A 24,622-nucleotide genomic window follows, 5' to 3' on the forward strand; every position below is an offset into this window, starting at 1 on the left:
GGGAAGGAACGCACGTCTGGCCCATTGACAGCGAGGAAAAGAAGGCTGTCAGTGTGGATACATTCATTCTGTTGCACTCATCAGTAAGGATGTGATTCATGGCACTAAATCCACGTTCACACTCTGGGTATTGTTATTATCTACAATGTATCTATTTGCTGGGGACGTTCGTGAACATCAAAGCTGCCACTTCGGGTCACTTTGAAAGTGAGTGCAATGTAGACCATAGAAAACTGTGTCACAACATGCCTGTCATGTCAAATTTTTTTTTTGTTTGTTTGTTTTATTGACGGGGTTGTCCCCGAGGATTTTTTTTCAGCAGAGATAAAAACCAGAGGGGGGGATGATCCCCACCATCCCCCCCCAACTAATCGCACCCAGTATATATATATATATATATATATATATATATATATATATATATATATATATATATATATATATAAATAAAGTATGCATAAAAATAGTTTAAGGCCTGTATTACTGCACATAATAATTGCATCGATGAGAGATGGCAGAGGTAGTAGTGGTGAAGTAGTGCAAATATAACGACAAACAGGTTATTGGTGCTACATTACCAGTTGTGGGTGTTATACAGTCTGGATCGATTTGGAGACCAGAATGGACAAATAGAGTAGTCGTGTAAAAGAATGCATCTACTCGCCCCAAGACCAAACAATCCCAATCTTATCTGCTTTCGGCTCCCTCAGACAGCACTGGCCTTGGCCAAGGCCGTTGCTGGAACAACAACTCCCCCTGAAGATCACTGCAGTGAGACGCTCTTGCATTCCTTCCCCCACTTCCCATGGTCGCCGCTTTTTACCCCCAGTGTGACAAGCTGGGGGAGCGCCGTCATGGCTGCAGACCGGACTGCTTGTTTGCGCTGGGTTACCTATACCTCTGCCCCTCCCCCCTTCCCCCCCCCATGATGCCCCCCCCGAGTCCCGAGTTTTCATGTTGTAAAGTGTACTGTGTTATTTTGTGCTTATGTGCTGAGGTGTTTTTTTTATGTTCCCACACTGTACTCCCCACAGGAGCATAGTGTGGGGGTTGCTTTTTTCTCCTCCCCTCCCCTCATGTTACTCTGTATTTTTCATCCCTGTCTTCCTGTCCTGTCTACTCCCCCTGTGTCAATTGTATGTATGTGTATATGTACGGACGGGTTGATGGCCAATTTCGCTGGTACTTGTGACTAGTGACAATAAAGGGTTCATTCATTCATTCATTCATTCATTCATTCATTCATTCAGTTGAGGGACAGTATTGGTGAACATGCCACCTAGTTTAATTTGCGCACTCCCCTAGTTGCAAATGGATCACACCCTTGTTATGAAGATTTAGCAAGGACTCAAACTCAGCTGGCATGGCATGTACTTTCTTGTTTGCGGGACGGTTATCATAATAGTGGTTGGGGAGTTTCTGGTGGGTGTATGGGTGTGTTTCAAAGGGCCAGAAACCGTACAGGTGGACGTTGTTACAGAGCTCCAGTGCCAAGCTGACCATCATCATACCAGTGCTGAGGCGTTTTGCCCGAATTCCTTGGTTACGCCAAAAGGTTGCCAGGTTGTTTAGATACGTTGGGTTATAGAAGATGGGTCTTGGGCAAGACTTCTTGAGGTCTTCCAGTGAGTAGAGAGCACGCAGGGACACAGCTGTGTTCTGCTGAAATGAGAAGGCAGGCAACAGGAGTAGAGCATCCCTATACACCTGCACATCCTCCACAAATGACCGCCGGCGCTCATTTAGTGCTTGGTACCTGCAGAGCATTAGAAAGAGAAATAAGGAGCTGCATGCCTTTGGTGTTCTCCTGAAATACTTGTTGATGAGCAGAGATTATTTGGGTTTGTTGGTTTTGAGCAGGTAAAAGAAGAAAGTACATTGTTCATGGTATAGCATCTACCATGTCTACATCCAAATATTAACTTTGCCATGCCTAACTCGACAAACCAGTCTTTTCAGTGTCATGCCTATTTGGTTTACCATTATCATCGATCTTGCTTTGCCCAGCCATACATTTACGCTGTGTGAAGGAAACACTTTGTTGCCATGGACTGATGATTCTAAATGTTGTTCAATAGTTACCGTATATGAATATCATCCATCCACCATCACTACAAGATGGCATCATTTATATATTCTTTAATTCTGTCTGTTTCTTAAAGGATTGTGGAAGATTTTAAGGAGTTTGATTGCAGTCATACTGGAAAATTGAACTTGTAAGCTAAGTGTTCCCCCCCCCCAAATTCAAACTATTGTGCTACCTTCCACACTTAGCTCACTCCTGAATGGACTATCAGTTTATCAGAGACTGAGAGACAATGTTCATGTTAATTCATGCACTTAGTGTCATCCATACTTTTATTATCAGATCATCTGAATATCCATCCATTATCTGTAGCCACTTATACTGTCCTACAGGGTTGCAGGCAAGCTGGAGCCTGTCATGATCCGCCCCAGACTTCCATTCCAGAGATTTATTATCTCCCAGTTCAGCGCAATCTGGATCCGGGACGGGACTTCCATCTTTCCAGCATTCAGGTCCTGGTCTGGTCTGCTGTGTATAACTAGGCCCTTCTCAGAAGGGGAATTTGTCAGAACGTCTTGCCTGTTTTTCATGTTGTCTCTGTGCCGTTATTGCTTCCTGGATTTTTGCTCTCTGTTTTGCCCAGTCTTTGCCACAGTTTTTTTGCACTCATGTTTTATCTTTTCTTCATGTTTTTTTGTCTCCAGTTTTTGTCAGGACTGTTTTTCATACCAGCGTTTTGTCTTTGCCTACCTTGTTTTTGTCTGGACTATTTTGCTAATTTTGTTCATTTACTTTTTTGGACTTCAATTAAATCTTTTTTTTATTTCATTGGATTTTCTGGTTTGTGTTTCTGCTTTTGGATCCTAACTCACAACATCTCGCCATTCATAACAGGAGCCTATCCCAGCTGACTATGGGCGAAAGGCAGGGCACACCCTGGACAAGTCACCAGGTCATCACAGGGCTGACATATAGACACAGACAACCATTCACACTCACGGTCAATTTAGAGCCACCAATTAGCCTAACCTGCATGTCTTTGGACTGTGGGGGAAACCAGAGCACCCAGAGGAAACCCACGCAAACACGGGGAGAACATGCAAACTCCACACAGAAAGGCCCTTGCCGGCCGCTGGGCTCGAACCCAGGACATTCTTGCTGTGAGGCGACAGTGCTAACCACTACACCACCATGCCACCCATGGCATCATCTGAATATTTAAGTTATTCCATGAAATCGAGTCATACATGAGCTGATAGCCGATGAGGCGTGTTGCACCAAGTTGGCTATAAGCCATGTATGACGAGATGGAGTGGAATAACTGTTTTACTCTATCAACATTCACTGGATTTTGAGAAACGGAGTATTTTTATTTTCTGCAAATTCAATAAATAAAAACTTTATCCAAAACATCAGACAAAATCATTTCTGCTGAGAATGTAAACAAACCATAGAAATGACAGGAGCAATTTGTGAAAAATTTGATAATTCTTGAAAAAAAGTTATTTCCATCAAATACTTTCATTCCATATTTTGTTTTTTTTTTGTTTTTTGAATTTTTTGGGGTTTGTTTTCAAGTAGAGTTTTTAGTTCATCCTCAGGTGGTTCAGTAATTTTCTTCATTTTCGCCATTTTCTTCTTCTTTTGTCTTTTTTTGGTGGTTGGCAAACCAACTTAATGGTGCATTACTGCCACTGACTGGGCTGGAGTGTGGAACAGGAGATATTCGTGGATGGGGGGAATGACGACACTATATTCTTTTAGCTATTTCTGTTTCTTTTAAATACTTGATAAAGTGATATATCTGATTTGATGTGCTCCGTCATTTTGTTTTTCTCTACTCATAGTATATGAGCTGATATCCTAGTAGTAGAGTAGCCAATCAGAGCATGAGATTGCTCATATCCAGTGTATGTGGATAGAATAATAATTATTCACTGAAGGCGAAGTGAATATCGGTGAATGATAAGCAAGACGAAATTGAGGTTATTATTCACCAGTATTCACTGAGCCTGAGGTGGATAATTGAGTATAAATACACAGGTGATTATTTTAAAAAATGTAAAAATTCAGGTTAAAAAAATAATTGATTTCAAACTTCAGAAGCGGCATGTAAATGTCATAACAGCATGCACAGACTTGTGTCACTTATCTGTGCCGAGTCACATAAAATACTTTGTTTTGAAATGGATAAAATAAATCACAATTCCACCTTACCTTTGAGTAGTTTTAGACCAAACTTCGTAGCACCTTTAGTGCTTTTAGGAACAGCATTTTCTTTCATCATTTGTAATTCTTCCTCACTTACGTTGATGAAGCACTTGGGCGCCATTTTGCCGAGTTACTCGAGGTAATTATCGAGAAATAGTCTGAATTTCTTGACCAATCAGCGAGCATGATTTTCTATAATCACCTCCGCATTTATACTAATAACAATTTATACCAGCAGTATTGAAATACATATGAAATGATGATATTCCTGCCTGCATCTACCTGTCTCACATAATTTCCATAAGCGTGCACACACACAACAGACTCACTTTTGAAAGAGGATGCTTGGATTGGCTGTGACAAGGTTTGTTTTTTGTCCTGTATCTAGCTTATGTACATCGGTCAGTGGTGGAAGATTACACCTGCAAAACAAAATGGAGAAGTAGTACCCAGTGAAACATTAGGAGCGAGTCGATGTTTATTGTGTGTCATTGTGTGTGTTTTAGATTATTCAGTCAAATTCTTTTTTCTGGTTTTGTCTGTTGTGTGAAATCAGAATCAGACCTGATGACAAATGTAGCAGAGTCGATTTGTTTTCCACAGCTGCTGTTGGCTAAGATGCCTCCATTGCCCACGACAGCACACGTGCCATATGGTGCTTTTTGAAAAGGGCTCTCCTACACACACGTACACACAGTACAGAGAGTATTAGCACTAATATTAACTTATTTCTGCATATTGTGCATATTGTGCACATCATACCTTGGGAAATATACTGAACAGGTCTGGTGTCACCACTTTTATATATTTTTTTTTTGTCCATCATAAGTAATATTTGTCCCGACAGGTGAGTTACGCTGTGTAACCACTGCATTGGAAATGGCATTGCAAGTGCTCCCGAGCAATGACCTGAGAACAACAAAAACAACAACAAAATCACTTTTGTGGTTGTATTTTTTTTTTGGTTGAAATATGAATTCTGAATCTTGTATTTATACACATTGATCATCAATGGTGGAAAATAACTTGAGTGTTATTGAAACAGAATACTTATACTCTTTCGTAATTTCATTTACTTTTCCAAGACTAAAAACATACAGTGGATATAAAAAGTGTACACACCCCGCTAAAATGATCTGTTTTTCTGATGTAAAAAAATGAGACCATGATAAATAATTTCAAAACTTTTCCCACCTTTAACGTGACCTATAACCTGTACAATTCAATTGAAAAACAAACAAATCTGTTCAGGGGAAAAACATCAAAAATAAAAAAACGTACAATAAGCTGGTTGCGTAAGTGTGCACACCCTTAAACTAATACTTTGTTGAAGCACCTTTTGATTTAATTACAGCATTCAGTCTTTTTGGGTTCACACCTACCATCAATTAAAATGACTCTGATTAACCCCAAATAAAGTTCAGACATTTACTCAGTTGCATCCTCCAGCAAAAGCCAGGGTTCACAGAGAGCTTACAAAGCATCAAAGGGATCTCATTGTTGAAAGGTATCAGTCAGGAGAAGGGTACAAAAACATTTCCATGGCATTAGATACACCATGGAGTACAGTGAAGACAGTCATCAAGTGGAGAAAATATGGGACAACAGTGACATTACCGAGAACTGGATATCCCTCCAAAAATTGATGAAAAGACAAGATGAAAATTGGTCAGGGAGGCTGCAAAGAGGCCTACAGCAACACTGAAGGAGCTGCAGGAATTTCTGGCAAGTACTGGTTGTGTACTACATGTGACAATCTTCTTCATATGTCTGGACTGTGAGGTAGGGTCAAAGAATAACATCCAGGCCTGGCTAAATTTTGCAAAAAAATACATAAACTCTCCCAAAAGCATGTGGGAAAATGTGTTATGGTCTGATGAAACCAAGGTTGAACTTTTTGGCCACAATTCCAAAAGGTATGTTTGGCTTAAAAACAACACTGCACATCACCAAAAGAACACCACACCCAGGGTGAAGCATGGTGGTGGCAGCATCATGTTTTGGGGTTGTTTTGCTTCAGTTGGAACAGGGGCTTTAGTCAAGGTGGAGGGAATTATGAACAGTTCTAAATACCAGTCAATTTTGGCCCAAAAGCTTCAGGTGTTTGCTAGAACGCTGAAGATGAAGAGGAATTTCATCTTTCAGGATGACAATGACCCCAAAAAAAGTTTTGAAATGGCCCAGCCAGAGCCCAGACCTAAATCCAATTTAAAATCTGTGGGGTGACCCTGAAGAGGGCTGTGCACAAATGATGCCCTTGCAATCTGACAGATTTGGAGCGCTTTTGCAAGGAAGAGGGGGCAAATATTGCCACGTCTAGATGTGGCAGGCTGATAGACGCCAACCCAAAAAGACTGAATGCTGTAATTAAATCAAAAGGTGCTTCAACAAAGTATTAGTTTAACGGTGTGCACACTTATGCAACCAGCTTATTGTAGGTTTTTATTCCCCCCCCAACAGATTTGTTTGTGGGGCGGCACGGTGGTGTAGTGGTTAGCGCTGTCGCCTCACAGCAAGAAGGTCCTGGGTTCGAGCCCCGGGGCCGGCGAGGGCCTTTCTGTGTGGAGTTTGCATGTTCTCCCCGTGTCTGTGTGGGTTTCCTCCGGGTGCTCTGGTTTCCCCCACAGTCCAAAGACATGCAGGTTAGGTTAACTGGTGACTCTAAATTGACCGTAGGTGTGAATGTGAGTGTGAATGGTTGTCTGTGTCTATGTGTCAGCCCTGTGATGACCTGGCGACTTGTCCAGGGTGTACCCCGCCTTTCGCCCGTAGTCAGCTGGGATAGGCTCCAGCTTGCCTGCGACCCTGTAGAAGGATAAAGCGGCTAGAGATAATGAGATGAGATGAGGTTATAGATTACATTAAAGGTGGGAAATGTTTTGAAGTTATTTATTGTGATCTCATTTTTTTTCATCAGAAAAACCTATCATTTTAGCGGGGTGTGTTCACTTCTATGTTTTTATTTTGAACATCAGTACTCATTAAATAACCTCAAAGGTCTTTTCTCTCATCCTGCTATGTATAGGACTGTGTCAAGTCAAGTCAAGTCAAAGTCCCTCCCACGCCAGGATCTGATCTTCCTAGGCAGTCTCCTGTCCCAGTACTAACCAGCTCTTTGAGGTGTATGGGTGTGGCACCGATTTCTGTAGCCCTCGGCCTCTTGCCTATACAGCTAAAATTACAGTGGGAGGCTAGTCCTTTGGTAACCATGAGGGTTTGATCTGTATTGCAGCATACCTTGCCAGAAGGTACCATTTTTACGACGGTCTTTGGTATGATCCGACTGGGAGTAGAACTCACAATCTCCTGATACAGAGGCAGACACGCTAACCACTAGGCCATAGGTCTTTGTACTATACATCAATTGCATGGGCTGCAGTGTATTCATTAATGCTATAGCCATTTGTGTGCATCTGAATATGGATAAGCCACTGGACTGCAGTGTGAGTGCCCCTGGCCCTCAGTAATGTTTCATTTTGGTCAAGTAAGCAAAGACTCATAGAAAATGCAGCGTCTCCTTTGCTTCCCTTGGAGGCAGGAACTCCATCTAATTTGAAAAAGCAAGCTGAGGCAAGTTTTGCTAATGTTAACTAGTTTTGCTAATGGTAAGTCCAGGACTCGGACTCGAGTCCGACTCATGTCCTAATTTTAAGGACTTGTGACTTGACTTGGACTTGAGCACTGATGACTCGGACTTGTGCATGAACTGCATTCGGACTTGTAAACTAGACACGAGGATTTGGATTTTTTTCTTTATTTTTTGTAACATGCCATAATAATTTGGCATAAGATATTTATATCTACATTAATTTGTATACTAATTTTGTGCAAGAGAATGCATATTCACCTGTTCATACATCATGTTCAGGAACAAACTAACGTTAATGGCGCTAAAATGCCTGGAGAGAAGCCCCTAGGATTGTCTGCTTTGCTTATACCGACTTTTCGTGCAGTGGGGAAAAATACACTGCTATGTGTTCCATATGTAGAAGAACTATCGAGGAGACGACGGGGACAACCTCAAACTTCAATCGTCATTTGGTAAGACTCCACCCAGAGAAGGAAGAGACATGCTATGTTCATTGCTCTGTTGATAGCGGGGCTTGCTTGCTGAGCGATGAACTAGCTAGTGTTAACCCTCTCTCATGTTATTTGCCCTGTTGATAGTGGGCAGGGCTTGCTGAGCGATGAACAAGCTTTTTATCTGTAGCCTATCAACTAAAATGGGGCAGTCGAGCAGGAACGTTAGTCTAACACAGTAGCAGAGACTGTTTCACATAAAGGCAGTAACAGCCACCATCAAATGGTGCGGTTGGGGTCTTGTTCTCAGGCTTGCCTTGGCTCAATAGTGGACTCAACTTGGACTTGACTTGAAATTTTCTTTAATGACTTGGACTTGAACACTGGGGACTCAAGACTGGACTTGGGCTCGAGGTTTAGTGACTCGACTACAACACTGGTTAACTGGCTCTGTTGAAGTAAGTTAGCCTGTTTTCTTTGCTAATTGGTTAGACTAGCATCAACTCTATTAACTAACAAAGTTGGTTAGGCAGCATGCCAAATTTCACTGAATGGTAAATATTGATTACTTACAGGATATTTTACTTCCAATCAATTCATTAGAAAGCTAATACAGTATAAGTGTCAAGTTATGCATATGACCAGCAAATCTACAAAGACTGAATTACTGTATGTTTTAAGACAAAACAGCTTGCTTATAACAGTTTTGCATAAGTAATAAAACTTTTTACATGAAAATATGACATGAACTAAAATTCATCACTTAAAAACATTTACTTTTTACTCCAATACTACTTGAGTACATTTAATGAGCGACTTCTTTATTTTCACTTTTAATTGAGAAAGCCTGACATTATTTATACCGTACGTTCACTTAAGTGTAATTTCTCAGTACTTTTCCACCCCGATTTATCAGATATCGCTGTCGTGTGCATACTTGCCAACTCTACAGATTCACGCGGTAGTCTACCCATTTCCACAGGTGAAAACCACCTGTTGATTTTAGTTCTAAAAACTACCGCATTACAAAATAATCAGTGAACACTGTTGGATTCGCTCTTCTGACCTCGTTTCAGCTATTTTTAGCACAGGGGATACAAGTACATAGTGTCAAATAATCATATTAAGTGAAGCTGAGAACCAATGGAATGGTGCGATAATGATCTCATCTCATCATCTCTAGCCGCTTTATCCTTCTACAGGGTCGCAGGCAAGCTGGAGCCTATCCCAGCTGACTACGGGCGAAAGGCGGGGTACACCCTGGACAAGTCGCCAGGTCATCACAGGGCTGACACATAGACACAGACAACCATTCACACTCACATTCACACCTACGGTCAATTTAGAGTCACCAGTTAACCTAACCTGCATGTCTTTGGACTGTGGGGGAAACCGGAGCACCCGGAGGAAACCCACGCGGACACGGGGAGAACATGCAAACTCCACACAGAAAGGCCCTCGCCGGCCCCGGGGCTCGAACCCAGGACCTTCTTGCTGTGAGGCGACAGCGCTAACCACTACACCACCATGCCGCCCCGTGCGATAATGATGTTGAATCTAAATTGTATCGCTCTATCGTATCATTCCAATGGTTCTCGTTATAGTTCTACAACCCCAGTTCCAAAAAAGTTGGGATGCTGTGTAAACGGTAAATAAAAACAAAATACAATAATTTGCAAATCATGGAAACCCTATTTTTCATTGAAAATAGGACAAAAACAATATATCAAATGTTGAAACTGAGAATTTTTATTTATTTTTTTTAAATATACTATTGTAAAATGGAATATAGGGTTTCCATAGTTTGTAAATTGTCACATAATCGTAACTTTTTTGGAATTGGGCTTGTAGCCAGTTTGCAAAGAACTCGCATACTACAAAAAAATCACACCAGCATTTGTAAAAACCAAGCACGCTCTGGTGAGCGCGACCAATGAAAACTCCAAAGGAAAAAAGATTTGTGATGCCAGCAAGTTTAAGGTGACTTGGTAATCGGATCATCAAAGCATCGAGGGCAGCATTTTGTGAAGTACGTCGGTCCGATTTCTCAATCAATTTTTTTTTTCAAAAATGGCACTCAAAATGCAGGAGAGTCCACCATTTTATACCTTTTTTTTTTTTTAAATTTCCCCCAGACCCCCACAGTAGGGCACGGATGTGTCATGCAGTCTGATCAGCTGCTTTTCATGCTCTGGAGGTTGTCAAGTATGCATGTATTATGACCTGTGATTTTGTTACCTATATTTTTTAAAGGTATCCTTCTGCTTTTCCCAGCTGGTTGAGTAACTTGCCAGCAGTTTATCAATAACGGCATTTTTCCTGGAACATAAATCCACAAATGCACAATAAGAAAGCAGTGATATGTTACAGTAGTATAAAATCCTTATATTACTGCCTCTGAAGTCTGATTGTTGGGTAGTTCTAAGGTTTCTACAGTGGTGCTTGAAAGTTTGTAAACCCTTTAGAATTTTCTATATTTCTGCATAAATATGACCTAAAACATCAGATTTTCACACAAGTCCTAAAAGTAGATAAAGAGAACCCAGTTAAACAAATGAGACAAAAATATTACACTTGGTCATTTATTTATTACATATCTGTGAGTGGCAAAAGTATGTGAACCTTTGCTTTCAGTATCTGGTGTGACCCCCTTGTTCAGCAATAACTGCAACTAAACGTTTCTGGTAACTGTTGATCAGTCCTGCACACCGGCTTGGAGGAATTTTAGCCCATTCCTCCGTACAGAACAGCTTCAACTCTGGGATGTTGGTGGGTTTCCTCACATGAACTGCTTGCTTCAGGTCCTTCCACAACATTTCGATTGGATTAAGGTCAGGACTTTGACTTGGCCATTCCAAAACATTAACTTTATTCTTCTCTAACCATTCTTTGGTAGAATGACTTGTGTGCTTAGGGTCGTTGTCTTGCTGCTTGACCCACCTTCTCTTGAGATTCAGTTCATGGACAGATGTCCTGACATTTTCCTTTAGAATTCGCTGGTATAATTCAGAATTCATTGTTCCATCAATGATGACAAGCTGTCCTGGCCCAGATGCAGCAAAACAGGCCCAAACCATGATACTACCACCAACATGTTTCACAGATGGGATAAGGTTCTTATGCTGGAATGCAGTGTTCTCCTTTCTCCAAACATAACGCTTCTCATTTAAACCAAAAAATTGTATTTTGGTCTCATCTGTCCACAAAACATTTTTCCAATAGCCTTCTGGCTTGTCCACATGATCTTTAGCAAACTGCAGATGAGCAGCAATGTTCTTTTTGGAGAGCAGTGGCTTTCTCCTTGCAACCCTGCCATGCACACCATTGTTGTTCAGTGTTCTCCTGATGGTGGACTCATGAACATTAACATTAGCCAATGTGAGAGAGGCCTTCAGTTGCTTAGAAGTTACCCTGGGGTCTTTTGTGACCTCACCGACTATTACACACTTTGCTCTTGGAGTGATCTTTGTTGGTCGACCACTCCTGGGGAGGGTAACAATGGTCTTGAATTTCCTCCATTTGTACACAATCTGTCTGACTGTGGATTGGTGGAGTCCAAACTCTTTAGAGATGGTTTTGTAACCTTTTCCAGACTGATGAGCATCAATAACGCTTTTTCTGAGGTCCTTGGAAATCTCCTTTGTTCGTGCACTTCCACAAACGTGCTGTGAAGATCAGACTTTGATAGATCCCTGTTCTTTAAATAAAACAGGGTGCCCACTCACACCTGATTGTCATCCCATTGATTGAAAACACCTGACTCTAATTTCACCTTCAAATTAACTGCTAATCCTAGAGGTTCACATACTTTTGCCACTCACAGGTATGTACTATTGGATCATTTTCCTCAATAAATAAATGACCAAGTATAATATTTTGTTTCATTTGTTTAACTGGGTTCTCTTTGTCTACTTTTAGGACAAGTGTGAAAATCTCATGATGTTTTAGGTCATGTTTATGCAGAAATATAGAAAATTCTAAAGGGTTCACAAACTTTCAAGCACTACTGTATATAATAGCAAATGTTGCGATGTTTCTTTGAACCATGTTGCATTCTTACTTTTTGTTTGCAGGATTTTGCTTAACTTTGAGTTGTTTGCTGGTGGTAGCTGCATCACTGTGAAGGAACATCCAAAGAATCACTTGAAGGCATGCCAAGACCAAAAATAAAGCACTTAGACAGTGCTGGTATTAACTGTACATTAATAACTTAATTACGATGATAACAATTTTGACATTTTAGGATTAAAATCAATCAATCAATCAATCAGTCAACAATCAACTTTATTCAAGTGTCAAACTTATAGCTGGACACAAGTAGCCTACTAATTGGGGACACTAGCTATAAATAAATAAATATTAATGAAATCTGAAATATATACTTATACGTATCTATAATCTTAAATATAAATGATGAATTTTAAATCTTAAATGTATATTATAAAACTTAGGAAGAAAATCTTAATTGTTATTATGTAGTGAAAGTTCATTATGTCTACCTATTGAAACTATTCTTTAAATTCGTTTCTTAAGACAAGGATTTTTTAAGATGTTACCTTGACAGTTTCGGCGATAAACTTCCGCCTTCTTCAAAACAGTCACCAGATGTCGAGTGGTGACGTACCTTATCAGCTGATGTTACTCTAAGGAGGCGTGAACGTCCCGCCCAATTTGACAGGTAGTTCACGCCTCCTGCTGTCAAGTCGCTCCTCCAGGATGGCCCTCCAGGTGTGTGACAGCACGTACGCTCCCTCATCCCGGTTCATCGTTCTCTGCGCACGCTTTCGTATCTCCACTGCCTCCAAAATCCAACGCTGGAATCTATTTTCTTCAGCGCGAATGACTCTGGCCTCTTCCCAATTCATTATATGATTTTGCCGTTTACAGTGGTCTGAAATGGCTGATTTTAAGTTTTCTTGGTGTGCTTTTTCTTTTTCGGATCTTGTGAGTCTTTTTGTTGTTTCTTTTTCACATTCTATTTGGTGTTCTTTTTTGCGAGAATGGAAGCATTTGCCCGTTTCGCCAATATAAACTTTATTACATGAACGGCAAGGGATTTCATATATGACGTTGCATTTATTGTCCAGTTGTATTTTATCTTTGGGGTGAACTAGCAGGGGCGGCACGGTGGTGTAGTGGTTAGCGCTGTCGCCTCACAGCAAGAAGGTCCTGGGTTCGAGCCCTGGGGCCGGCGAGGGCCTTTCTGTGTGGAGTTTGCATGTTGTCCGCGTGGGTTTCCTCCAGGTGCTCCGGTTTCCCCCACAGTCCAAAGACATGCAGGTTAGGTTAACTGGTGACTCTAAATTGAATCTATTTTCCATGTTCATGCAATAAATCGGCATATGAAATGGACTTCTGTTGTTTTTTTTTCTGTGTTTTAACTACCTGTTACAACCTACCCCAATACGTGTTGCAACCTACCCCAGTAGTGGGGTAGGTTGTAACAAAGGTACACTCTGTATTTGACATAATCAGACAAATTTTGTGATGTAGTTGAGGAGATTTAAATGGTTGCAAACTGCAGTAGACAAATGTGGGTACTTTGCCTAAAAGTTCTACAACTGTAGTTTAAAAAGAAATTGACCGTAGGTGTGAATGTGAGTGTGAATGGTTGTCTGTGTCTATGTGTCAGCCCTGTGATGACCTGGCGACTTGTCCAGGGTGTACCCCGCCTTTCGCCCATAGTCAGCTGGGATAGGCTCCAGCTTGCCTGCGACCCTGTAGAAGGATAAAGCGGCTAGAGATAATGAGATGAGGTGAACTAGCAGCTGTCGGAGGTTCTTGTATGGTTTGACCGGGGTGTTGATGTGGTAGGGGAGACCGGGTATGGTTGTAACACATTTTTCTTCAGCACATAAAACTCTCATTTCTTTTTAAACTACAGTTGTAGAACTTTTAGGCAAAGTACCCACATTTGTCTACTGCAGTTTGCAACCATTTAAATCTCCTCAACTACATCACAAAATTTGTCTGATTATGTCAAATACAGAGTGTACCTTTGTTACAACCTACCCCACTACTGGGGTAGGTTGCAACACGTATTGGGGTAGGTTGTAACAGGTAGTTAAAACACAGAAAAAAAAACAACAGAAGTCCATTTCATATGCCGATTTATTGCATGAACATGGAAAATAGATTCACCAACTATGTTGTATGACATACAATCCACTCTCCATATTGAAAATCCTGAGATCCCTGGTCTTTCAACAGTTTATACTTCTGCCAATATCTGTTAAGGGTAACATGGCAGATGCCATGGTTTCTTGCCACTGCCCTTACAGATGTACCTTTCCTAATCTCTTCTGCTGCTCTTTTTAGTAGTTTAGCATCCACTCCACGAGTTGTTTTCCTCACCCATGTTCTAGGCATTCTGCAGAATTATCAAAATCACAAAAAAATCTTTTTTGTATGTAAGGGGATGGTTGTAACACTTTCAAAAAACTTGTTACAACCTACCCCACCACTGTCATCCATTGCTTAGCTAGCTGTATTAGCATGGTGCTTTGACATTAGCAGGGGATAAGTACACCATTCTTTACCTTAGAGACTGTAGTTTGACCTGATATAACTCATACAACGTTACCTACAATGTGTAAAGCACTAGGAAAAAAAATAATATAAAAAAAGTTACTTTCTTACCTCAGACTTTGTTTTTTTCACTTCTCTCCGTGAGAACTTGCGCCAACGATTTCCAAATGTCCATGCGTGGTCGAAAAGGAACTATGAAGAGATTCTAATTGCCACATGACTTGTATCTTATCCCTGATTGGTGGAATTAGTGGCGTTACAACTCCCCCCATGTTACAACCATACCCGGTTTCATATATGACGTTGCATTTATTGTCCAGTTGTATTTTGTCTTTGGGGTGAACTAGCAGCTGTCGGAGGTTCTTGTATGGTTTGACCGGGGTGTTGATGTGGTATTTCTTCATGGATCGTTGGATGCGTTCTGTAACTCCTTTTATGTATGGTAGTGTGACAAAGCCTCGGTTTGTTTTTTCTGTGTTTTTCCTTGTTTGTTTGTTTTTTTTCCTTTGTTTGTGTCTGTAATTTCCCTTTTTGGATTGCCCACGGTGGATATTGGCAGTTTTTTTAATGCCTTTTGGATGTGTTGTTCCTCCTCCTGTCTGTTTTTCTCCTCCGTGATGCTCTGTGCTCTGTCGTATAGTGTTCTGATTACTGACATTTTGTGTGCGATGGGATGTTCAGATGTCCAGAGTAGATATTGGTCGGTATGTGTAGGTTTTCTGTATGTTGTGATTTTAATGTTCCCTTCTTCTGTGTGGTGTATTTTTAGGTCCAGAAATGCTATTGTCTTGTCCGTTTCCTCTTCATGTGTGAATTTGATGTTGCCTGTCTTGTCTATGGAGTTTAGATGATCCGTGAATTGTTGTGTGTGACCTGTTTTGGTTATTTCAAGAATGTCATCAACGTATCTTTTCCAGAAGATAGGTTTGCAGTCATCCGGTGCTGTTTCTATGGCTCGGGTTTCCAGATCCTCCATAAAAAAGTTGCATAGAGTGGCAGATAGCGGGTCCCCCATTGCAAATCCCTCTTTTTGTCTGTAAATTGTGCCTCTGAATTGGAAATATGTGGAAGTGGAAATGAAATGTAATAGTTTTGTTATGTCCTGTGCTGTAAGTTTTGTACGTTTTTTCAGGGTTCTGTCTGCTTTTAACCGGTTTTCTACTATGTTGAGAGTGTTTGTGACCAGTGTTTTGTAAAGAGGGATATGACGTCATGTGATATGAAAATTTCATCCTTTTTAATCTTGATTTCCTTTAGTTCTTTCGCCAGTTGTTTTGAGTTTTTGCAGTGGTATTCCGTGAGTCCGAGGAGTGGTTTAATTATGTCTGCCAGCGTCTTGGAAAGGTTGTAAGTAACTGATCCTATACTGTCTACTATGGGTCTTAGTGGTGCTCCGGGTTTATGAATTTTCGGTGTGCCGTATATCCGGGGGGTGATGTCTGCTGTGTGGATGAGGTGGTTGTATGTTTGTTTATCGATTTTATTGTTGTCCATTAATGGTTTGAGTAATAGTTTTAGTCTTTTTTTCTTTTCCTCCGTCGGGTCTTTTTTGAGTATTTCATATGTGTTTGGGTCCGTGAGCATTTCATTCATTTGTTTTTCGTATTGATTAGTGTCCATGACCGTGGTCCTCCCTTTATCAGCCGGTAATATTGTTATTTTCTTGTTCTTTGTGAGTGTTCTGATGGCTTCCATTTCCTGTTTAGTTGTGTTTCTGGGTGGCGGTTTAGCTGAGGTGAGGATGCCTACTATTTCGTTTCTTAATGCGGCCTTCTGTCCTTGGTCCTGTAACATGTTGCATGCTAGTTCCTTGGCTAATATGAATTCTTCATTCGGGATTTTATTTGGTGTGATGGCATAGTTTAGTCCCCGTGAGAGTATAGTGTGTTCTGCTGTTGTTAGTGTGTGTTTAGACAGGTTGCAAATCCATTTTTCATTTATTTGCTTGTCCTTGCATTTATTTTGTTTCTTTTTGGTGTCTATTTAGTTTTTTAATATGGCGTGTTTTTGTTTTTGAGAATTCTTGTTCTTGTATTATATTCAGATGTTCTTCCATATTTTTTTCCATGTCCCTGCTGAGTTTGTACCGGCGTTTGAAATCTTGTGTTCTTTGTGTTGATTCTTAGTTGTTGATTTTGTTTGTCGTGCATCTAATTCTTTCTCTTACCAGAGTCATTTGCGCTTTTTCGATGGCCCTTTCCGCGTTTCTTGTTGGAATTGGATTTTTTATGTAGAGGCTTGCTGGAATGATTTTTTTAAGATATTACCTTGACAGACTCTAAGGAGGCGTGAACGTCCCGCCCAATTTGACAGGTAATTCACGCCTCCTTAGAGTAACATCAGCTGATGTTGGGAAGAGGCCAGAGTCATTCGCGCTGAAGAAAATAGATTCCAGCGTTGGATTTTAGAGGCAGTGGAGATACAAAAGCATGCGCAGAGAACGATGAACCGGGATGAGGGAGCATACGTGCTGTCACACACCTGGAGCGCCGTCCTGGAGGAGCGACCTGACAGCAGGAGGCGTGAACTACCTGTCAAATTGGGCGGGACGTTCACGCCTCCTTAGAGTAACATCAGCTGATAAGGTACGTCACCACTCGACATCTGGTGACTGTTTTGAAGAAGGCGGAAGTTTATCACCGAAACTGTCAAGGTAACATCTTAAAAAATCCTTGTCTTAAGAAACGAATTTAAAGAATAGTCTTAATTGTTATTCTCGACCAAAAAAAAAAAAAAGATCCTTGATTAGAATGGAATATAAATAGATATGAAGGAAATATCAAATAACTATATACTCAAATCTATAATATTAAATATATACATGATAAAATGTTAATTCTGTACTAAAATGTTTAATATACATTCTAGGTAAAACTCATATCTTCAAATCTACAATCTCAGTATTAAATTCAATGTAAGTAAAAAAAATTACTATAAATGATTTAAAAATGGCGGCACGGTGGTGTAGTGGTTAGCGCTGTCGCCTCACAGCAAGAAGGTCCTGGGTTCGAGCCCCGGGCGGGGCCGGTGAGGGCCTTTCTGTGTGGAGTTTGCATGTTCTCTCCGTGTCCGCGTGGGTTTCCTCCGGGTGCTCCGGTTTCCCCCACAGTCCAAAGACATGCAGGTTAGGTTAACTGGTGACTCTAAATTGACCATAGGTGTGAATGTGAGTGTGAATGGTTGTCTGTGTCTATGTGTCAGCCCTGTGATGACCTGGCGACTTGTCCAGGGTGTACCCCGCCTTTCGCCCGTAGTCAGCTGGGATAGGCTCCAGCTTGCCTGCGACCCTGTAGAACAGGATAAAGCGGCTAGAGATAATGAGATGAGATGAGAGATTTAAAAATGATTATTAAAAAAAGATTAAATTAGATCCAGATTGAATGGAAGACCATTTATACTAGGTAGAAAAAGGAAAAATGCAAACCAGTTTTTCAGTTTATGTATGGCAGCAGCAGTGTGTCAGATTTTTTTTATTTAAAAAATTTTGGCTTATTTTCTCAAAATTCAGATTTACAGTCAGGTTTTTTCCATAAAGAAACATTTGTGAATAGTTGTGAATCAGTGCTATCTGCTAATTTTTGATCCTCTCTACTAACCCCATTTCCAGAAAAGTTGGGATATTCTCCAAAATGCAGTAAAAACAAAAATCTTTGATTTTGTTAATTCATGTGAACCTTTTTTAACTGACAAAAGTACAAAGAAAAGATTTTTCAATAGTTTTGCTGACCAATTTAATTATATTTTGTAAATATAAATGAAGTTAGAATTTGATGTCTGCAACACACTCAAAAAAAGTTGGGACAGAGGCAAAATAATATTGAAACGTTTATAGGATATTCAAGTAACACCATTTTGGAAGATTCCACAATAAGAAGGTTAATTAGTAACATGATTGGGTATAAAACGAGCATGCACCAAAGGCTCAGTCTTTGCAAGCAAGGATGGAATGTGGCTCACCCCTTTGTGCCAAAATTCGTGAGAATTTTTAGTCAATTCAAAAAGAACATTTCTCAATACAAGGTTGAAGAGAATTTGGTCTTTCAAAATCTACAGTACATAATATTGTGAAAAGATTCAGGGAATTTGGAGACATCTGAGTGCATAAAGGGCAAGGTTGGAAACCACTGTTAAATGTGCGTGACCTTTGAGCCCTCAGGTGGCACTGCCTGAGAAACCGTCATTCTAATGTGACAAATATAGCCACAGGGGCTCAGGAGTACTTTGGAAAACTGTCATCACTCAACACAGCCCACTGCTGCATCCAGAAATGCAACATGAAACGGTATTACGCAAGCAGGAAGCAATTCACCAAATCGATGCAGAAACTCTGATGATTCCTCTGGGCCCGAACTCATCTCAGACTGGAAGACAGTAGAAACATCTCATCTCATTATCTCTAGCCACTTTATCCTGTTCTACAGGGTCACAGGCAAGCTGGAGCCTATCCCAGCTGACTACGGGCGAAAGGCGGGGTACACCCTGGACAAGTCGCCAGGTCATCACAGGGCTGACACATAGACACAGACAACCATTCACACTCACATTCACACCTATGGTCAATTTAGAGTTACCAGTTAACCTAACCTGCATGTCTTTGGACTGTGGGGGAAACCGGAGCACCCGGAGGAAACCCACGCAGACATGGGAAGAACATGCAAACTCCGCGCAGAAAGGCCCTCGCCGGCCATGGGGCTTGAACCTGGGCCTTCTTGCTGTGAGGCAACACTGCTAACCACTACACCGCCGTGCTGCCCCCTTAGAAACATGCTGCAGTCAAATGACTCCACATTTCAGCTTGTTTTTGGGAAAACCGGACGTTGAGTTCTCCATGCCAAAGGTGAACACAACTATCCAGTTTGTTATCAGAGAAAGGTGTAAAAGCCAGCATCTGTGATGATATGGGGCATCAGTGCCCGCAGAATGGGTGAGTTTCATGTGTATGTGAAGATACCATTGATATATTGGGGCATATATTCAGATTTTAGAGAGACATTTTTGTCAAGGCGATGTCTCTTCCTGGGAAGTTCATGCTTATTTGAGCAGGACAATGCCAGGCCTTATTCTGCATGGGCTACAACAGAGTGACTTCGTAGATGCAGAGTGCACATGCTTGACTGGCCTGCTGCCAGTCCAGCTCTGTCTCCTATTAAGAATATATGTGGCAGCATGAAGAAGAGAATCGGACAACGGCGACCACGGACTGTTGAGCAGCTGAAGTCTGGTACCAAGCAAGAATGGACAAAAATTCCAATTGCAAAACTGTAACTATTAGTGTCCTCAGTTCCCAGAGAATTAAAAAGTCTTATTAAAGGAAAGGTGATGCAATACAATGGTAATAATGACTCTGTCTGAACTTTTTTGAGCTTGTTGCAGGCATCAATTTCTAAGTTTGTTTATATTTACAAAATACAATTAAGTTGGCCAGTAAAATTACTGAAAATCTTTTCTTCATACTTTTGTCAGTTCAATATAGGTTCATATCCTTTTAGCACAAGTCTTTTAGCACAAATCTAAAGTCTTTTAGCACAAGTTCTGAAGTCTCTTAGCATAACTCTATGTTCTTTTGCACAACTCTGGATTATGGTCACAATAATAAAAAAAACCTACTCATTTTGATATATGAAGGGGTTTATTATTAATTGCTTAGGGACTGGAAGCCGGAATTTCTGCTGCTGTGCATATTAAGGATCAGTTGTTGATCCCTGAAACGTGGACTGAAAATCTGATTCTTTGGTGTTTTTGGATATTTGTAGTTAAGCCATAGCAAACCTTGAATTGTGGGCACCTTCATAGATAACTTCAGTCACTTCTGATCATATTACAAATTCAACTGACTGTCAATAATTACGCGCTTGCCTAATTAATTAACCGAGAAATTACGTCTCTTGCCCTGCTTGCCAACATGTGTTTTGCCGACTAAGAGTGGAATCTATTCCTAAAAACGTACTCAAATTATTAAAAGTCCATTTGATATCAAAGATTAGTGTTTTCATATGTACCGTATTTGACAAATAATGCTACAGAGTCTTTAACTGAAAAAAAATTTCAATGAGAAAAATGAGAATCATGTCTCCTTAGTAACTAACAGTTGTGATATGTAAACAAACAAAAGAAACTTCCACTAAAAGTATCATCAAACATGGTAGTTTCAAGATGGTGTGAGACTTTGGATTTGTGCCAAAAGACTTTGGATTTGTGCGAAAAGATTTTGGATTTGTGTGAAAAGACTTTGGATTTGTGCTAAAACACTTTAGGTTTGTGCCAAAAGACTTTGGATTTGTCCTAAAAAAAACTTTGGATATGTGCCAAAACACTTTAGGTTTGTGCCAAAAGACTTTGGATTTGTGCCAAAAGACTTTGGATTTGTGCTAAAAGGCTTTGGATTTGTCCTAAAAAAACCCTTTGGATTTGTGCCAAAACACTTTAGGTTTGTGCCGAAAGACTTTGGATTTGTGCCAAAAGACTTTGGATTTGTGCTAAAAGACTTTGGATTTGTGCCAAAACACTTTGCATTTGTGCTAAAAAGACTTTGGATTTGTGCCAAAACACTTTGGATTTGTGCTAAAAGACTTTGGATTTGTGCCAAAACACTTTAGGTTTGTGCCAAAAGACTTTGGATTTGTGCTAAAAGACTTTGGATTTGTGCTAAAAGACTTTGGATTTGTGCCAAAAGACTTTGGATTTGTGCCAAAAGACTTTGGATTTGTGCTAAAAGACTTGTGCTAAATAACCATAAACCGTAGGTAGTTCCTACCTTTAAAGCTAACTGAAAAGACTATCCTGCTAAACAGCTTAGTTATGCACTGGATTTGACTAAGACCAAGATACATAAGATTTTAATTACCTGCAATGTCAACTCATTATGTATCTAAAAGATGAGGGGTGGGTTTCCCAAAAGCATCGAAGCACAAAGATCATCGTTAAATGACAGCGACCATCACAATGAACACTCCCTCTCCTAATTAAGATACTTTTAGTGTTAAGAGGCTTTTTGGAAACCCACTTGAGATCAGTAAACAAATTGAGACAATAAGTTAAGGTTTTGAGACAATAAATCAAAATTTGTGATAAGTCAATTTTTTAGATAATACGTTAAAATGATACAGTTGCTGCAAACACAAACAAACAAACATTATGCCAGTTTTACCTTTGTGCCTGACAGAAATGAACTTTCACGTGCCATTAGAAAAAAGTAATTTCTCTCATTTCTCAATTCATTAAATATTTTATAATTAACTAATAAAATAAGCAGAAAAATGTTGGAATGGATGTTCAAGAACGTTTTGTATAACATCAGTTGGTGTGATGTACTGTATATATGAACTGTATTGCATTCTCACTTGTCCTTTGTAGGATTTGAGTTGGGTGACCTGCTTACCGTATGATGCTTGGATCGCTGAGAGTCAAAGCACTGTGAGGAGACAGAAAAATAATAATAATGCATTTTATTTATAGGCACCTTTCAAGGCACTCAAGCACACATTACAACACATGATAAAAATCAAACATACAGTAGCAACAATGCATACAATGCAAAATAATAAAATAAAATGGCAAAAGTCATTTGCGCTGAAGTCAGACAGAACAGGAAAGTCTGAAAAGGTGTGTTTAAGGTGAGATTTGAAGGTTGGATGAGAATCAGTATTACAAAGTGGGAGGGAGTTCCAGAGGCGAGTAGTAACATGACTGAAGGCTCTAAACCCCATGGTAATCAAATGAGCTGGAGGTGTAACAAGATCGATGGAAGAAGAGGATATGAGACACTTTTATTTAACTTTCATTATTATTTCCAAATCACTTGAAGATTCGGCAATAATAATGAAATATCAAGCAACAGTAATAGGGTCTACGTTGTTAAAAATCTCAGTTTCATTTTTTTTAAGTTAAAGTGTAATCACTATTATTCTATCCACGTTCACTGGATATGAGCAATCATGCGCTCTGATTGGCTACTCTACTACTACGATATCCGCTTGTATACCGTGAGTAGAGAAACAAAATGGCGGAGCGTGTTGCTGAACCAACTGAGGACGAAATAAAAACTTGACTCGAAAACAAAACCCCAAAAAATAAAAATTAAAAAAGCAACAAAAAATGGAATAAAAGTATTTGATGGTAAAAATGTATCTTTTTATTTATTTATTTATTTTTCAAGAATTATTATTATCACATTTTTCACAGATTTCTACTGTCATTTCGCCGGTTTGTTTACATTCTAAGCGGAAATTATTTCGTCTAACGTTTTGTATAAAGTTTTTATTTATTTATTGAATTTGAAAAAAAAAAATCCAGTGAATGTGGATAGAATAAAACAGTTATTCCACTCAATCTCGTCGTACATAGCTTATAGCCAGAGGTGGACAGTAACAATACATTAATTGAGTACTGTACTTAAGTACACTTTTTGAGTATCTGTACTTTTACTTAAGTATTTTTTTGGGGGAAACTTATGACTTTAACTTCACTACATTTGAAAGGCAAATATCGTACTTTTCACTCCACTACATTTCTATCAAGGACCTCGTTACTCGTTACTATGAAGCAGCTTTGAAAGTGGATGTTTTTTTCTTTTCTAAAATGTGATTGGTTTTTTTCGCAGGTGACACTGAGACAGCCTATCAGTAATCACTAGGGTCATTTCACGTCCATAGACTGGATAAAATCAAGTTCAATGATTTCTCAACAGCGTTATTTAACACGATCAGTTGATGGCAGAATGTAAGGAGGCGGTTCTTCTGGAGAACGCACACACTCATGGCTTGACCTAGAACCCATGTTTCAGTTTTCTGAAAGGAATAAAGATTCATTTTGTTTTAAATGTTTACTTTGTTTGCCGAAAACGAACCACATCACGGCCTACAAAAACTCGCCATCCAACCGGCGGAAGCATATTGAGGTCTGCAAACATTTTATTCAAAGAGAAAGCTTGCAACAAAGTTATCTGTGCTTTTAGAGCTAGCGATAACGTTGCGATAGCGACACAATCTGGTTAGTCAAATAACTTTCTATGGATTTGCTTGCCAAGTTGCCGTAGCCTTGTCCACGGCTAACATTAACAAATAGTCCAAACATAACCACAGTCCGAAGACATTGCAGGTTAGGCTAATTGGTGACTCTAAATTGACCGTAGGTGTGAATGTGAGTGTGAATGGTTGTGTGTGTCTATGTGCAGCCCTGTGATGATCTGGCGACTTGTCCAGGGTGTGCCCCGCCTCTCACCCATAGTCAGCTGGGATAGGCTCCAGCTTGCCTGTGACCCTGCACAGGATAAGCGGCTACAGATAATGGATGGATGGTTTATGGAGGGGATATCTGATCTATAAGTAGGTTTCTGAAGACATAAATAACACTGTGTTCTGTGTTGGACCCAAAGCAATTCAGTGAGGACAGAGAGAAATGAGAAAACGTATAATAGGTAGGGGAAGCATCAATTAGAGACAGATTAAATGAGATGGTGGTATGGAGAATATTGATCTGTAAATCTAACGTGAACCACAAGGAGACCCTTGCTTGTACGTACTTGCGATATTTAGTTGGTTCTATTTTCCAAAATCCATCCATTATCTGTAGCCACTTATCCTGTGCAGGGTGTCAGGTAAGCTGGAGCCTATCCCAGCTGACTATGGGTGAGGGGCGGGGTACACCCTGGACAAGCTGCCAGGTCATCGCAGGGCTGACACATGGAGACAAACAACCATTCACACTCACATTCACACCTACGGTCAGTTTAGAGCCACCAATTAGCCTAACCTGCATGTCTTTGGATTGTGGGGGAAACCGGAGCACCCGGAGGAAACCCACACGGACATGGGGAGAACATGTAAACTCCACACAGAA

At 40.2% G+C, this 24,622-nt stretch overlaps 1 protein-coding gene across 1 annotated transcript; it reads right to left on the minus strand.

The window, feature by feature from the left end:
- Positions 1-946: 946 nt before the first annotated feature.
- Positions 947-12,388, minus strand: LOC132869068 (alpha-2,8-sialyltransferase 8F-like). Its single transcript, XM_060902422.1, is given in 7 exon segments — positions 947-1,756; positions 4,567-4,659; positions 4,802-4,914; positions 5,000-5,041; positions 5,044-5,146; positions 10,496-10,576; positions 12,318-12,388. Coding segments are annotated over 7 exon segments (975 nt in total). The 3' UTR covers positions 947-1,284.
- Positions 12,389-24,622: the final 12,234 nt, after the last annotated feature.

This window comes from Neoarius graeffei, chromosome 20 (genome assembly GCF_027579695.1).
Source record: "Neoarius graeffei isolate fNeoGra1 chromosome 20, fNeoGra1.pri, whole genome shotgun sequence".
NCBI lineage: Eukaryota > Metazoa > Chordata > Actinopteri > Siluriformes > Ariidae > Neoarius > Neoarius graeffei.